Source organism: Macadamia integrifolia, chromosome 1 (assembly GCF_013358625.1).
Source record: "Macadamia integrifolia cultivar HAES 741 chromosome 1, SCU_Mint_v3, whole genome shotgun sequence".
Lineage (NCBI taxonomy): Eukaryota > Viridiplantae > Streptophyta > Magnoliopsida > Proteales > Proteaceae > Macadamia > Macadamia integrifolia.
In genome coordinates, this window is record NC_056557.1 from 30595828 (window position 1) to 30612153 (window position 16326).

Consider the following 16326-nt stretch of genomic DNA (forward strand, 5'->3'; position numbering starts at 1 on the left):
ATAAAGTCACTTTTATCTGAATAAGGGTTGGCTATAGTATTTGACAAACTTGGGAGAACTACTCGTTCCCCTAAACTTCGTTTCTAATTCACCCCATAAAGCAAACTTCTAATCCTCCCCTAGTAAAAAAAAAAATCCCCTAGTATTTTAAAACTTCCAAGTTACCCCCGCTAAGCCCCACACCTCTCTCTCTCTCTCGGAGATGTACCATACATCCATAGTGTTCAACTCTAGGATTCAGCATGGTTTGATTATCATTCTATTGAGGAGCTTCTGTCCCTTTGTCACCAACCCAACATGACCACAAGTGTGTAGAACTTTAATTAATGTGATGTCATTGGGGTTTATTCATGTTCTCTCAAGTCCATAGAAGAGTTCAGAGCTTCCTCACCACAATGTAATCGCATGAACATTAAGAGACACACCCTCACCTACCAGCCACAGACCAATGATGTAGTAAAGGTGGCCGATAAAAAATGTTATGAGAATAATTTAGGAAATTGCAAAGAAAATAATGATTGGGCGGATAAGTTTCCATACGCATTATGCATGGGCTTACAGGATATCCATTTGAACTTCGACTGGGGCAACTCCTTACTCACTCGTGTACGTAATGGAAGCCATTCTCCCAGTAGAGTTGGAAGACCCTTCTTTTAGCCGCTTCTTTGATCATCCATAATGAATAGTGTGTATTGGTTATCCAAGGACATCTTCAAGCGATAGATCAAACAAAGAGAAAGTAAACCTAATTTTGATCGTTGATTGGAAACTGGTACCAACAGAGCAATGTGAACCTGACTTCTAGTTTTCAATTAGAGTAGCAAGGTAGATCAACTAGAATGTTCTTTGGTTATCAACAACAGAGTTACTAAGTTATGCAAACTTGTGGCAACTTTGTACATGAAAATACAATCATGATCCAATCTAGCGATATAATTTGTAAGCCAATGGTCTGGAAAAGAAGAGGTCAATATTACATGTACTTTGATAGTTGTTGTTTGTGTGTTGGTTTCTTGTATTAATTAGTTGTGAAAATGTTGCGGGAAGTAGTAGTGGGGTCATGGTGGGTTAAGTGAGTTTGTAGATGAAACTATAAGGGAGTTTTTGTGCAATAGCTGAAATAGTTGTGGGTGAGAGACCCAAGGCTGAGAAAGCCTGGCCCCCACCCACATCTATCCCATTGTTTCTCTATTTTCTACTTCTCATCATCTTCTATTTATTTACTGTTATTGAGAGACTGAATAAACTAAACATCTGCAACACTTGAAGATTAGAATACACCCCTACCGTCCGAGATTGAGTCCTACTTGTGGGGAAATTTTGACCTACCATTTTTCTAAGTTTGAAGCCAATCTTTAGGGATTGTTGGAGACCTAGGGCCCGTTTGATAACGTAACCAGAAACGTGTTTCTGTGTTTTCTTGTTCTCAGAAACACAGAAACGGCATAAATACCGTTTGGTAAAAGTGTTCTGTTCCACTTGTTTCTTGAAACATAAATTGAAATTTATAACAATTTATGCTTCAAGAAACATGAATGACGAAACAAGTTTTACTTGTTTCGCTTGTTTCTCGAAACAAAAAAGGGGCACAATTCCACGATCGACCGACACACCAACTTAAAAATCTATGAAAATTTATCATGTTCATTCGAAGATCGACACCCCCCTTCCTCTGATTTTCGTTGAAGGAGCTCTACTTCTCCTGCGTACCCGATGACGGGGAGCTCTGCTTCTCCGGCGTACCTGACGACGGGGAGCTTCATCTCGTTGGTGGAACACCAACCACGATCGTCACCCTCTTCAACAGTACACCTCCCTTCAACGATAGTGAAGCTACTGGACTCCTTAATCGCATATCTGTATTCTTTCGTCTCCGATGAAGTCTAGCCAATCCGAAGCAGCTTCATCGTCGTCCACTACAGCGTTTTTCGACCCACCACAGCAACCGCTGGCGGTTCCGGTGACAACATCATCATCGACGGCATCAGAGAAAACGGCTTGTCTATCAATATCGGCTGCAGAAGAAACCTCTGGGTCCCGCGAAGGGGGCGGCCAGGTTCGTCGCCGCTTCTTCCACTCCTCAGGTCCTACCTCTTACATTCGTAAATCGTAATCGAACTCTGGTGTTTGTTTTGAATGTCGGTGTTGAACCAGAAACCTGGGTTTAACCACATGCATAGAGACTCGTATGGCCGCTAATAAGAGTTTCAAGAAACAAAATTTATCAAACACCCAAAATTCTGTTTCTGTTCCCAGAAACGGAAATTTATGTTTCTGTTGTTTCTTGAAACAGAAACAGCAGAAGCGTTATCAAACGGGCCCCTAGGAGTGAGACCCAGTCCAGTTTGGCCCCTACCTTGGGCTGGTTTGAGAGATACAGCTACAGTAAATCTCCCAACTTTGACCTAAATCAGCCCTAATTTCTGGTAACATCCTCATCTCTCCAACCTGTGTGCCACTTCAGTAGCTGTTTGGAGGTTTTGTCAAGCATCATAAGAAGACCACTCGACCAAATTATTGGGCTCAACTGAGCCTTGATTTGAGTTATTAGTTGAAAACTTGAAACTATTTCGACTTAATTCTGAATCTGCTCTCAAATCTGTCAGTTCTTTTGAATCTAATTTGTTCTGAGTTGTTGGTGGTTGTGTTCTATCTATTGGGACTGATTACTTCTGTAGTGAGTCTGACATTACATCCACCCATTTTTTGTTATTCACGTGGAGAGAAACTTCGTGCAACTTTCTCGAACCCAATTTAAATGTTTCCCAGTTGTCCAATTAAATGAAACCATACTTCGACAACATCCTTTTATGCTGGTTCTTATTGATCTCCTATGTTAGACCCACCTAACAGTGGATCCTGATCTTCTAACCATATGATACATGGCAAGTTATAGGGCTCCAGACTTGTGAGATGGTCTGGTACCTAGATCTGAGATTTCCCCTATCTCCCCCCATCCCTCCCTCCCTCCCCAACCCCCCCCCCAAAAAAAAAGGTGTCGTAAACGCTTTACATGTTGAAAGCACAAAATACAAAAAATTTCTTACATTTTTTTACTAGAGATAAAGAATGATATTTTTTTCTCAGAAAGTGGTAAATATGAGCATTACATGTTTAAAATAGGGGAATTTACAAACTATGGTCAGAAATCAGGATACAAGGGATGTCAACTCTTCTCACTAGCATACAAATCAATCTGGTGAGAGTTTGAGGCCCATAATCAGTTATTTAGCACGAGATCTTGAATGCGAAAACTTACAGGAATAAATAGCCCTAACCACTGATGAAGAAAACTAGTAGAAATTTAATTAGAATGGTCTAACCAGATATATTATTGTATAGACAATATCTTTGGTCAGACCAATCAAGTGGTCATGAAGAAACCATCATCATCTCAAGCAGATTATTACACTTATCATTTAACCCAGTTGTGACAAGAATTTTTGGATATTTGTGTGCCTTAATCTGCATGGAAAGAAAATTGCAGAATGGTTATTTCAAGAATATAATTTACTAGACAAATTAATGCACGTGTTATTTGGTGTCATACTTGCGGTTAGTGGTTTGATGTGGATTAATCACCAAAATAGGTTTGTTTTATTAGGAATAACTCTAGGGTTGGATTGCATATGTGTTGGGCATTCAGTCCATGTGATTTGGTGTGTAATAGGCCACTTTTATGGGCCTAAAAGAGGAGCATTAAAGTTACATACGGGATTACTAGTTTTGTTTCCTTTTTCATTAGTTTCTTTTTTAATCGGGTTTGATTTAAGTTATATTTGTTTTCTTAAGAGTCAAGTTATTAGTTAAGTCAAGTCATTAGTAGTTAGTTTTTAATTTCAACTAGTTTCTAATTTCAGTTTTTAGTAACTATTGTATTAGCAGAATATTTGGTTTCCTTTTTGAGGTACCTTCTATTTTGTAATTCCCTCCCCATCAATTTTATAAATAAAGAAGAGGCTCCTAAAGCAAGAATGATTTTAATAAACAAATTAATGGCTACTGCTATTGTCTTCTCCATTGAGATTTGTCTTGTGTTTGATCAAGGTTGATGGAATTAGTGTTTGATCTAATTGACTATTTGCGGTGTGAAGCCCAAAAGGTTCTCTCCTAGCTATCTCTCTCTTTTCTTCCATTGACTCAGGGTGTTCTAGATCTGATCTACCATTATAGGTATTCAATTAATTTCTTTTATCAGTTCTATCCAGAGATAGAGGATCAATGAGCATAATTTTTTGGTTCTGTCCAGAAAATTGCAGATTCTGTTTGCAAGTTTCAGAACTTGCCCAGACCTAATTCATCATTCCATTAGTCCTTTTATTATCTGCTTCTATTTTGATTTCTGAAACGTTATAATCTGAGATTGATATTCTTAATCTTAGATCTAATCTCATCCTTGTTATTAGTTTGTTTTGAACTATTCTGGTATTTGGTCTGATGATGTTCTCTGAGAGTATCCTGCAACATTGGGACTAAGTTGCTTGTCAATCCTAGGTCCCGTTTGATAACGTTTCTACCATTTCTGTTTAAAGAAACGGCAGAAACATAAATTTCCATTTCTAGAAACAGAAAGGAATTGAAGGCGTTTGATAAGTCATGGTTCTGCAAGTCGATAGTAACCAACAAAAGAATGGCCACGAGTTGTTTCCAGAAACAGCGAAACAAGTACAACTTGTTTCGCCTGGGTCGTTGCTTCAACCATAAATAGGTGGAAATTTCAATTTCTATTTCTGAAAACAAGTCAAAAAAACAATTTTATCAAATGCTTTTTGTTCCGTTTCTACCGTTTCTAGACACAAAAATGGCAGAAATGCTTTTCTTGAAACGTTATCAAACGGGCCCCTAGTTCTACATTATAGTTCCTTTTTTTGGGGGTGGGGTGGGGAAATGAGATTTCGATCACAATTCAAGAGCTATTAAAACTTTAGTTAACATAAGTCGTGGTTTTGTGGGAACGCAGTTCAAGAATCTGCAGGAACAGATGGAGCTGACCAAACATTTTCATATATTCATATGTGTTAACTTGTTAACTAGTATAGCAGATTGTGCTCTTGCCTAAACCCCAACATTCGCTTAATATCCAATAGCAGCAGCAGAAGTTGGTGCTGACATTGTCAACAGGAGAATAAGACTTCATATAGAAAAAGTATTCCTCCTTCCTAGGATCACCCCATTGCAGAAACAATAAAGAACTTAGCATAGGATGCAACCATGTAAACATCTATTTTACATATTCATAGGTTGCATTACATATTTTCACCAAAATACCACTTAGGGAAACATCAACAATAGAACATGAATAGAAGAGAAATTTTTAAATAATCCAAGTATAATAGACTACAGTATTTCTAAGGTACCCTTTCAATTCTTTTGTTTGTCCAAGAATTCTAGATCTAGATTCTTTTAGCTGCTAATAAGAGTCTCAATTCTAGTCTAACTTACTAAAGAAAATGAAAAAGGAGTAGGTACCACTGAACTATTCCCACAAGATTTTCTTGGCAAAAGTATACAGAATCAAATTCAGAAAATAGTAATCATACAATTCCTAGACATTTTTCTTGCCCATTGACTGAAATAGAATAGATGGTATACTTGTGAAAAAGCATATTATATTGGATCCCAAAACTCAATTCTCATAAAATAAACACATAAATTGTTGGGTCTGGATCCTGCTTCCTATAACTGTATCGGTAATACAATGACTTGACTTGGATCAAAATTCTCAAGATGAAGGAAAAGAAATGACCTCCCACTCTGAAGTTGTAAGAGGGTGATATAACCTCATTGGACCACGTGGTACCTAAGGAGAAGAATCAAAGGGAAGTTGCAACAATCTTACCTTCTTGAAGGACCACTAGACCCCGGACCAGGCCTATTGTCTTAGAGGATTACGTGTAAGGATTTAGTGTAAATCCCTATAACATAATTAGTTAGAAAAATATTCTGTAGTGTTTTGTGTATAAGAGTAGCAAAGAATGAATGAAAAAGATAGACAATAACTATTCCCTTCTTTCATTTCTTCTCTTCACTTCTCTTCTCTTGGAAGGTAGCTCCCTCGAAGCATCCCTATCTCTGTAGCAGGTATTATTGGTGCTTTCGTTGAGAGCCCTCGATGGCTAAGGGAACTTGTTTCCGCCTTATTGATGAAGCTATCAAGTTATTGACGGATACCTCCGCTGAACAGAGCGAGCGATTGGATTCCTTCCAGACAGACCTAACTAACCAGCAACGATCCCTCTCTGAGCTCATTCTTCGCATGACAGCCATAGAGGGACACTTGGAATAGGCCTTGCGGGTATCGGTGGCTCAGTAAGGAAGACGTCAAGACACCATCAGCATGTCTTCAATGCCGGGAACTCCATTACCAATTCCTGCAAATCCTATCCAAACTCGCACCATCCGTCTTGATCATTAAGTTATGATTATCACCCGGTCCACATTTAGACTTCAATCCAAGTTTCCAAAACCCTGGCAATGGTTGCAATCGATTCTAACCTCCTTAGCTATGCTTGAACTGATCTGTAGGCTAAACTTTAGGTCTTCAAATAACTCTCAAACACTCTCCTACAAAGGCTAAAACAAAAAATAAGAAAGAAGAAAAGAGAAATTGAAGGGTTGAGAAGGGGGAAGAAGAGGGTAAGTTTTGGGCATCTCACCCCTCAAGTTTAGGCTTCTCACCTAACTACATCCCATAGCCAAATAGTATAAGCCATCTCAAGATAAACTTCATTAACTTCTCAATTGATTACAACAGCTCCTTATGAAGGAGTGAGTTCAGCTTACAATTAGAAAGTAACTAAAATAGAAAAATAACATAAGAATGAAAACCAACATAGACTTTCCTGACAACAAACTACTTGTTAACCAAGCAAATATGCAAGTAGAAACTCCTATTAATCAAATATCTCCTAACAAATAATACTAACTTGCTAGCTACAAAAAACCAAAGAAGGAAAGAAATCCTAAGAAATACTATTATTGAAATTGAATACGCAGATCTAGAGCTATTCTAGAATTCTTCCTTCCAAATCAAAGGGGACAGTTGGCATGCTTCTAGAAGGGTCATATGGGCACCAGCATTGTTCACGTGAACAATTTGCACAAGCACTATTCCCATGAAAAGTAACTCGTGAACAATGTAAAATTCTGTTCACTCTTTCCCTTCCTTATGCTTTGATCTACATCAACTCTCCCCCTCTTAAAAAAATTCATCCATGAATTTTGAAGATCGTAAAGATGATTCCCACATGGTGCACGTTAATCATCAAACCATAAAAAATTTTGGCAGCTCCTTGGTTATATAGATGTAGTCATGTAGGCACAGTTAATGTTCTTCAAGATACTTCAAAAGGATGACAAAGTCCGTACGGTCAACATCAATGTCTTCAGATGTGTTAATGGGGTCATCTTCTAGCTCGTCTTCTACTTGCTCTTCCCCAAACTTTGGCTCTTCAAGTTACTTGTCCTTCTCGTTTATAGTCTCCTTAATGGTTTCGTTAACCATTACTTCAATCTTGAACCCTTTAAGATCATTTGCTTGGCTATCCATAATCACTACAGTTGTTGTAGCATTAATTTCCTTTGGCGTGATCTCAGTATCCACCATAGTTACAATGTTGCTTTCGACTTCTTCCACTTGAGTCTCGGTGATGGGAACATTGGTGACTAACTACTCCTCAACAGTTGCTGGAATTTCTTCAACACTAACCTCAACTTCTGATTCTAGTTCATTGGTTGCAGGTGTCTTCTCATGTTGCTCCTTTGCAATTTGCTGCAACATTGTGGCCAGGTGGTCTAACAATTCATTCATGCTCTTGTTACCTATGTGTGGCTTTTGGGGACTTGTAAATGATTTTGGAGGGGACTTTGGCTGAGGGAAGAGTTTCTTTGATCTTTTCTAGATAGGTATAGGGTTGCCAATTTGTATCATTTCCTCCCAAGTCCTAATCTCACATCCTTGAGCTCGAAGTTGCCGTTTATGGATATTCCATGCTTTGTGAACAATAACATTCATCCCTGAACAAGCAAATCGAAGTTATTGGGCCTTTGTCAAGATATAGTAGTTGAAGTATTTGTCCAAAGCATCAATCCAATCAAGGAACTTTTATGCAATTATCCCGCCACAAAAATTAACAACCTTTGGCTCCATCTTAATTTGGCTTTAATACCAATTAATGTAAGAGTAGGTAGGAACTACCCAACCCCAATTAGGATTTGGACTTCAATCCAAGTTTCCAAGACCCTGAAAATGGCTACAATCGAATCTGACCTCCTTGGCTATGCTTGAACTGATCCGTATGCTGAACTTTAGGTCTTTAAATAACTCTCAAACACTCTCACAAGGGATTAAACAGAAAATAAGAAAGAAGAAAAGAGAAATTGATTGAGGGTGAGAAGGGGGGAAGAAGGTTAGGTTTTAGGTATCTAACCCCTCAAGTTTAGCCATCTCTCTTAGGGCCTCTCAACCAACTACATCTCATAGAAAAATAACATAAGCTATCTCAAGATAAACTTCATTAACTTCTCAATTGATTACAACAGCTCCTCATAAAGGAGTGAGTTCAACTTACAATTAGAAAGTAATTAAAATAGGAAACTTACATAAGAATGAAAACTAACATCGACTTTCCTAACAAAATACTACTTGTTGACCAAGAAAATATAAAAGTAGAAACTCCTATTAATCTAATATCTCCTAAAAAATAATACTAACTTGCTAACAAGAAAAACCAAAAAAGGACACAAATCCTAGGAAATACAAATTACTGAAATTGATAGGTAGATCTTGAACTTTTCTAGACTTCTCCCTTTCAAATTAGGTGGGACAGTTGGCATGCTTCTAGAAGGACCATATGAGGCACCAACATTTTTCACGTGAACAGTGTTTTCTATTCTCTCTTCCCTTCCTCATGCTTTGATGTACATCATCACTATTAGGAAGAAAAGGCACACCGATAAGCCCTGCATCCATGTTCTCTTCCATGAATTGATGATCAATTTTCATGTGTTTCGTCCGATCATGTTGGATTGGATTGTGAGCAATGTTGATGGTAGATTTTCTACCAGAAACTAGCTACATAGGAAGATTAACAGGGACAACCAAATTGTTGAGAAGATCTAAACTTTGCTTCATCACCAGGCTGAGAACACAATTGCTTGCTACTTACTCCTCCAAGTAATAATGCTACCACCAACAAAGGTGCCATTACTTGTGGTAGACCTGTGGTCATTAGGTGAAATTGACCAATTAGCATCCGTGAAGGTTTCAACTCAAAGGTGATCATGAGAAGAAAAGAGGATGCCACATCTTTGGGTAGATTTCAAGTAACGGAGGATGCGCAACATTGCTTTCATGTGTGACGAGTGAGGATCATGCATGTATTGGCTAATCAAGCTGACAATATATGCTATGTCAAGATTTGTATGAGAAAGAAAATCAATCGCCCGACTAATCTTTGATATCTTACCTTATCCACAATATCACCTTTCTTGCTAACTAGGTGACTATTAGCACCAATAGGAGTATTAGCTGGCTTGCACCCTAACATACTTGCCCCAGAAGGGTCAATCACGTACTTTCCTTGAGATAGGTAGATTTCATGAGAGGATCTAGCAACTTCAATGTGAAGAAAATAACGAAGATGTCTAAGATCCATAATCTCGAATTCCTTACCTAGATATCTATTGAGGCGAGAAATTTCTTCGAGTTCATTACCTGTGACAACAATATCCTCTACATAGATGATCAACAGGCCAATCTTTCAACTTGATCGCTTGATGAACAGTGTGTGGCTGAAATTGCTTTGAGAGTAGCATGTGGCAACCATAGCTCTGTAAAAACTTCTGAACCAAGCAGGGGGGATTGCTTCAACCGATATTATGCATGCTTCAACTTATACACCTTCCCTTGGGTTTTAGAGCACATGAACCCTGGAGGAATGTCTATATACACTTCCTCGTCAAGCTCCCCATGAAGGAAAGTGTTCTTCACATCAAGTTGTTGAGGATCCCAGCCTAAGTTAACAACATAGGTTAAAATAACACAGATGGTGTTCATCTTGGCCACTAGGACAAATGTTTTCTGGTAGTTAATCCCATAAGTCTGCATGAAGCCCTGGACAATAAGTCTAGCCTTATAGCGATCCACTGTACCATCAGTCTTTTGTTTAACTGTGAAGACCCACTTACAACTAACTGTCTTCTTCTATAAGGGAAGACAAAATAGATTCCATATGTCATTCTTCCTTAGAGTCTGCATCTCCTCAACCATGGCTGCCTACTGTTGTGAGTCAGCGATAGCTTCCTGCCAGGTCTGGGAATAGAATAGGGGATAAAGAGGACACAAAACTAAAGTAGGAGGGAGAAAGTTATCATAAGAAATATTTTTAGCAATAGGATGTAAAGTGCAGGACCTAGTGCCTTTGCGAACAGCAATATGCATATTAATATTAAGTCAATAATGGAAACATCATCAAAATGGGAAGAGAATTACCAAGGTCTGAGGGAACTGGATCAAGTTCAGAGGTGACAATTGGCATGGTAGAGTAGGTGCAGTGGTCTAGATCTACTGTCTGTGAACATAAACAAGCATCTTTGGTTGAGGCCGAACTGGAGCAGGAGTATTAGTCTTAGTCTCCCCGTGAACAGGAACATCAGTGGAGACAGAAGGTGGTGCTATGTCAAGTTCAAGAGGCACATCTCCCATTGTGGAAGAAGACTTCCTTGAAGAGGTGTCGTAGTGTAGTAGGCCGTAGGTTCATGAAAGACAACATCCATAGTCACAAACCAATGCCAGATGTAGGATGATAAGGTTGATAGCCTTTTTTAGTGGTAGAGTACCCTGGAAAAAGGAACCAAAGACCACGAGCATCAAACTTCCTGTGAGGATGATGATCATGAGGATAACAGACACAGCCGAAGACCTTGAAATTCAGAAAGCCAAATGCTGAAATTCACATGGGATTCATCTTATGGCATTGAATGCATAGTGGTCATGGTGCCAAGGCGAACCAAGGCAATGGAGGGCTATCTATACGCTTGGGTGACAAGTTGCCTACCTAGACATTGCCTAAGGCGCCTAAGTCACCCAAGTGTTATTTTTTATTTTTTCTCTTTTCTAATATTATTTAGTATGTACCTTGTATCATAAAAATCAACAGTAAGCTATGTCAAGTCATAAAAATCAACATTAAGTCACATCAAGTCATCAAAAATCAACATTTAGAGAAATGCTCTTGTTCTCTATCTTATTTTTAAGTGAGACTTTTTGTATAGGTAGAGCACAAGATTAACTTTTTGACAAGTCTTAAGATTACTTAAATCTGAATTGTAATGACATAGTTATGTTCTGGTCAAAAATTATTTTAAAGTGCACAAATGTTATTAAAATCACTTGAATAAAAACAATTTTATGGACATCAAACAAAGATTATTTTGCTGGAATTTTGGTTCTTAGTAATGTTTTACCATGATAAGACTTATGAAATTTTCAGAATTGAGAAAAACCCCAGCATTTGGAAGTTGAAAATTGACCCTACAACCAAAAATTTAATTTTGTTCTTGGACAGGGGGTGGGGTTCGACTTTTATCCTTTTAGAATTAGATTTTTAAACTATTTTTAATGGATTCAAATAGTGGGTCATTGCTAATTTACGTATAAAAACAGTACTTAAATAATATTTGAGATAAATGCGTTCTACGCCTTGCAGTAAGGCTCCAGTGCAATAAGGTGACGGTTGTCCATACCCTAATGAGGCCATCTAGATGCCTAGGTGACACATAGGTGATGCCTTGACAACTATTGTTGAATGGAATCAATAAAGCCTTTTGCCAACTAAATGGGGTTAGACGGGCTCCTCTTTAAAGCCATATTAGGATACGTAGGCAGCTGGTTCACCTGGTGCAATAATAGGGAACCTCCAAACACTTGCTGGGGAAGATTAGATAGACTTCTTGGGAATAAACAATGTGTGAATTTGTTCCCAAACTCTACAATTACTCATTTGAATAGGACTTGTTTTGATCATGCTCCTCTTTTATTATCGTTTTCTGATAACAATATAGGGGGTCCCAAACCTTTTAAGTTTCAGGAAATGTGGGTCAGGCACAGTAATTTCTTGGATGTTGTAAGGGTTGAGTGGGATTGGCAGGTCCCAGCGACTGGTTTGTATAAGATGGCTTTGAAGTTAGAAAATCTTAAGGGCCATCTTAAACTTTGTAATAAGAAGGTTTCTGGAGATGTGCATCAAAATGTGAAGGTGGCAGAGGACAATTTAAGGTGGCTGAAGCTAATTTCGATATGGATGGCTCTACTGCTAATAAGGCAGCTTTGCAAAATGCTTGGGATCGGGTACATGAGGTTTTGATCCAAGAGGAAATTTTTTGGCTTCAAAAATCTAGAATTAAATGGTTGCAGGAGGGTGACAAAAATACAGCTTTCTTCCATTCCGTTGTCAAAAATAAAAGAAGACACACTGGTATAAATAAAATCACGTCCATTAAGGGGGTTTGGTTATCTGAATCAAATCAAATTTAAGTGGAGGCTATTGCTCATTTCTCATCTATTCTCTCTTCTGAAGGGAGAATGGCAAATATGAATATTATTGATCACATCCCTTCGTTGATAACTAAGGAGAATAACTCTATGCTTATTGGAATTCCATCAATGGAAGAGCTTCATCAGGCTACTTTCTCAATGTCTAAGGACAGTGCGCTTGGTCCAGATGGCATTTTAGGTGTTTTCTTCCATTATGCCTAGGAAATTATTAAGGATGATCTCTATGAAGCGGTGCGTGACTTTTTTCAATAGGGGTAAGCTTCCTCAAGGTTATACATCTACTTTTATTACCTTGATTCCCAAGTCTGAATCCCCTTCTGCATTGGGTGAATTTAGACCTATTAGTTTATGCAATTTTCTTTACAAAATCCTTTCAAAGATTTTAGCTTGTAGACTTGGTAAACTATTGCCTAAACTAATTTCTGAGGAGCAAGGGGCGTTTGTTAAAAGGAGAAACATTCTTGATAATGCAGCTCTGGTGAATGAACTTGCTCAAGACATTGATAGGAAGTCAGAGAAGGTAATATTATTCTCAAACTTGATATGGCGAAGGCTTATGACAGGTTGGAGTGGTCATTCTTATTTGCTTGCCTGGAAAAGTGTGGCTTTAGTGGTCTATGGATTAGCTTGGTGAAGGAAACAATTTGCAATTGCTGGTTTTCTATTCTATTGAATGGCAGCCCTGTGGGTTATTTCAAGTCAACTAGAGATGTCAAACAAGGAGACCCTTTATCCCCAAGTCTTTTTTATTTTAGCTGAAGAAGTTCTTAGTAGAGGTCTAAGATCTCTCTTCTTTGGAGGTCATGCTAAGTACTTCCATGTTCCAAGGGGTTGTCCGAGTATCTCTTATAGTCTATATGCTGATGATACCATTATATTTGCTCAAGCTCTGAAGTCTTCTATGATGCAGATTATTGGTTTCATATCTAGGTATGAGGTTTCTTCAGGCCAATTAGTTAACAAATCAAAGAGCTACTTTTTGATGTCTTCAAAAACTCCTGAACGTAGAATCAAGATGGTTGAAGAGGCTACAGGTTTTAAAAGAGGCTCATTTCCTGTTACCTATTTGGGTATTCCTATAATCAAAGGGAGGGCTAGAATTTGCCATTTTAATGCAGTCCTTGAAAAGGTTTCAAATAAGCTTGCAGGGTGGAAAGGAAAGTTGCTCTCAACAGGTGATAAGATTATTCTAATTAAGCATGTTCTTTGCAACATCCCGATCTATTTACTTTCTGCTTCTTTGCACAAAAACTTGGAAAAGACTTTTTGTCCTTAGAGATATATTTTTTGAAAATTCCAAGTGGTTGGTGGGTAAAGGAAATTCAAACTTTCTGGCTGGATAAATGGACGGATTATGGTCCTTTGATTGGTTGGTTGAGCAATGTTGAGGGTATTGATATATCCATGCAGGTTAAGGATGTTGTTAATACTGGTGGTTCTTGGAACACAACTTTATTATAACAAAAAAATGTTCCCAATGATTTACAAAATTACCTAAAGCCTATGATTATTCCTATTTCATCTGTGAAGGATAAACTTCTTTGGATGCTAGCTGTGTTTGGTGATTTCTTTGTAAAGTCTACTTGGGAAATTATTAGATTGAGGTCGGAGAAGATTGGTTGGGATAAATCGATATAGGCCTCTTAAGTCACAATCAAGATCTCTTTTTTCAATTGGAAGTTGTTAAAAGGTAGAATTCAGGTTGATAGATCCATTCAAACCTTGGGGGTGAAAATTGCATCCATGTGCAATTGTTGTGCCAACCATCGCATTGAGGACATTTATCATCTCTTCATGAAAGGTGTTCTCGCTAAAAAGGTTTGGGGTTTCTTCTTCTAATTATTTGGCATCCAATGTGATAATTTTCATACCCTTTTCCAAAGAGTTTGTTTTCTCCAATATTTATCAGATAGAAAAAAGAATCGGCTTGGTTTTGTTATTGGGATCCTTTCTAATTTTATCCTCTGGGAAATTCGGAGAGAGAGGAACTACCGTTGTTTCGAAAGAAAATCCAACTCCTCCTTGGTGGTTATTAAAAAGGTTACTCTCTGGTTGTCTTCCATTCAAATGCCAAATAGCTTTTTTAGAGGTCTAACTAAGCAGGACTTTAAGTTGTTGTGGTATCTGAAAATTCCTATAACAAAGATTAAAATTAAAAGGATAACCTTTGTTAAGTGGATGCCAATCAGTGAATTTGTCTTCACTTTAAATGTGGATGGAGCTGCAAAAGGTAATCCAGGACCAGGTGGTGGCGGGGTTGCCTTAGGGATTGCAAGGGCACTGTCTTCTTTATTTTTGCTCATTTTTATGGAGTATGCTCCAATTATGTGGCTGAGATGAGAGCGGTAATGGATGGTGTTCGTTACTGTATTGCTTTAGGTATCATAAGATCTGCTATTATCTCAGACTCAAAAGATATTGTGCAATCTATTTCTGATGGTAAAAATGCTCATTGAAATTCTTGGTATTGATGGAACTCTGTATCTAAGCTTTTGCAATCGGCCTCTGTTTCTATTTGGCACTTAGTGAGGGAAACTAATAAGGTGGCTGATGCTTGTGCTAATTTTGCTGTTAGCAGTTGTTCAAATTCATGTTTCACAAAGTACAATTCTTTTTCGGACTCAATCAAGATTGCTATCAGGGATGATAACTTTCAAATTCCTTTTATTAGATCAAAATAGTTTGTTTTTTATGGCTGATTATAAAGCCATCCTTCCTTTGTATCTGAGTTAGGTTTTGGTTATATTTTTTTAATTCTTAATTTTGTTTAGTTAAGTCTTAGGATGTTGGGTTCTGGGTAAGGCAGGTTCTGTCCCCCCCATTGTATTTCTTTATTTATCTACTATCAATAAATTTTTGGGTCCGGCCAAGGGAACCCAGATAAGTTCTGTAGACACCGAATTTTGTCACCCCCCGGCAATGATGATAATATGAAGGATTACATGTTGGACATTTTATACTTGGAGAATTTTCAAATTAGAGTAGAAAATGACAAATTTTTCCTATAAACTTTCAAGAGAAAAGGTTTTCAAAAATTAGAATTTGATGTTGTGGATTATTGTTGTTTGTCTCCTCAAGTCGGACATTACACTTTGATGCGAGAACTATGCGAATCGACGCACGATTCTCTCTTTCATTATATGATCCGGGTCCCTACTTTATGCATATTTTTGTAAAGGTTCCTGATCGAAACTACAATCGTGTCTCACATCATTGGATAGTGCTCGGACTGAGCTTTCTAACGACATATTACACGTCGAATTCCGACAAACGGTTTGAAAGATATGACCCCCGAAAGTTGACTCCAAAGTTCGGTATCAGATTCCATTCCGAGCAATCAAAGGGTGCCACGTGGCGCCCAAACCCCTTTGTCCAAAAGCAAGCCTTTTGGGACAATTCTCTCTAGTTTTTTAGTCCCACATCGGAAATTTGAGAGAATTGTCCCAAGTCCCAAGGCTATAAGAATAGCCCTTCCCCTCTTCCAAGAGGGAGGAGAAAAATTGAAAAAAAATGATTTGGGAGAAGGAATAAGGTTTTTACTAATTCCCTCTAAAATCAAACATTCTCCAAGTTTAAAAGTTTAATACATTAATCCTTCCTTGAGCCGAGAGACTTAGCCCGGTTCGGTTCGATTTTGGTCTTGAAGCACAAGGGTTATCTCCCCTTGTTTCTTGATTAAAGCCGGTTTAAGGTATTTTTCTTTTCTATTAGAACTAGTTTATCTAATTTAATAGATTAATTTCTAATTTATTAATATTTGATTTGTTTAG

General features: G+C 38.0%; 1 protein-coding gene across 1 annotated transcript; it reads left to right on the forward strand.

The window, feature by feature from the left end:
• The first annotated feature begins 12092 nt into the window (after positions 1–12092).
• Positions 12093–13832, forward strand: LOC122073161. The gene is made up of 4 exons (XM_042637700.1): positions 12093–12162; positions 12258–12349; positions 12936–13119; positions 13237–13832. Exons 1-4 carry the CDS (start codon positions 12093–12095, stop codon positions 13830–13832), a joined length of 942 nt encoding a protein of 313 aa, XP_042493634.1.
• The last annotated feature ends 2494 nt before the right edge of the window (positions 13833–16326 follow it).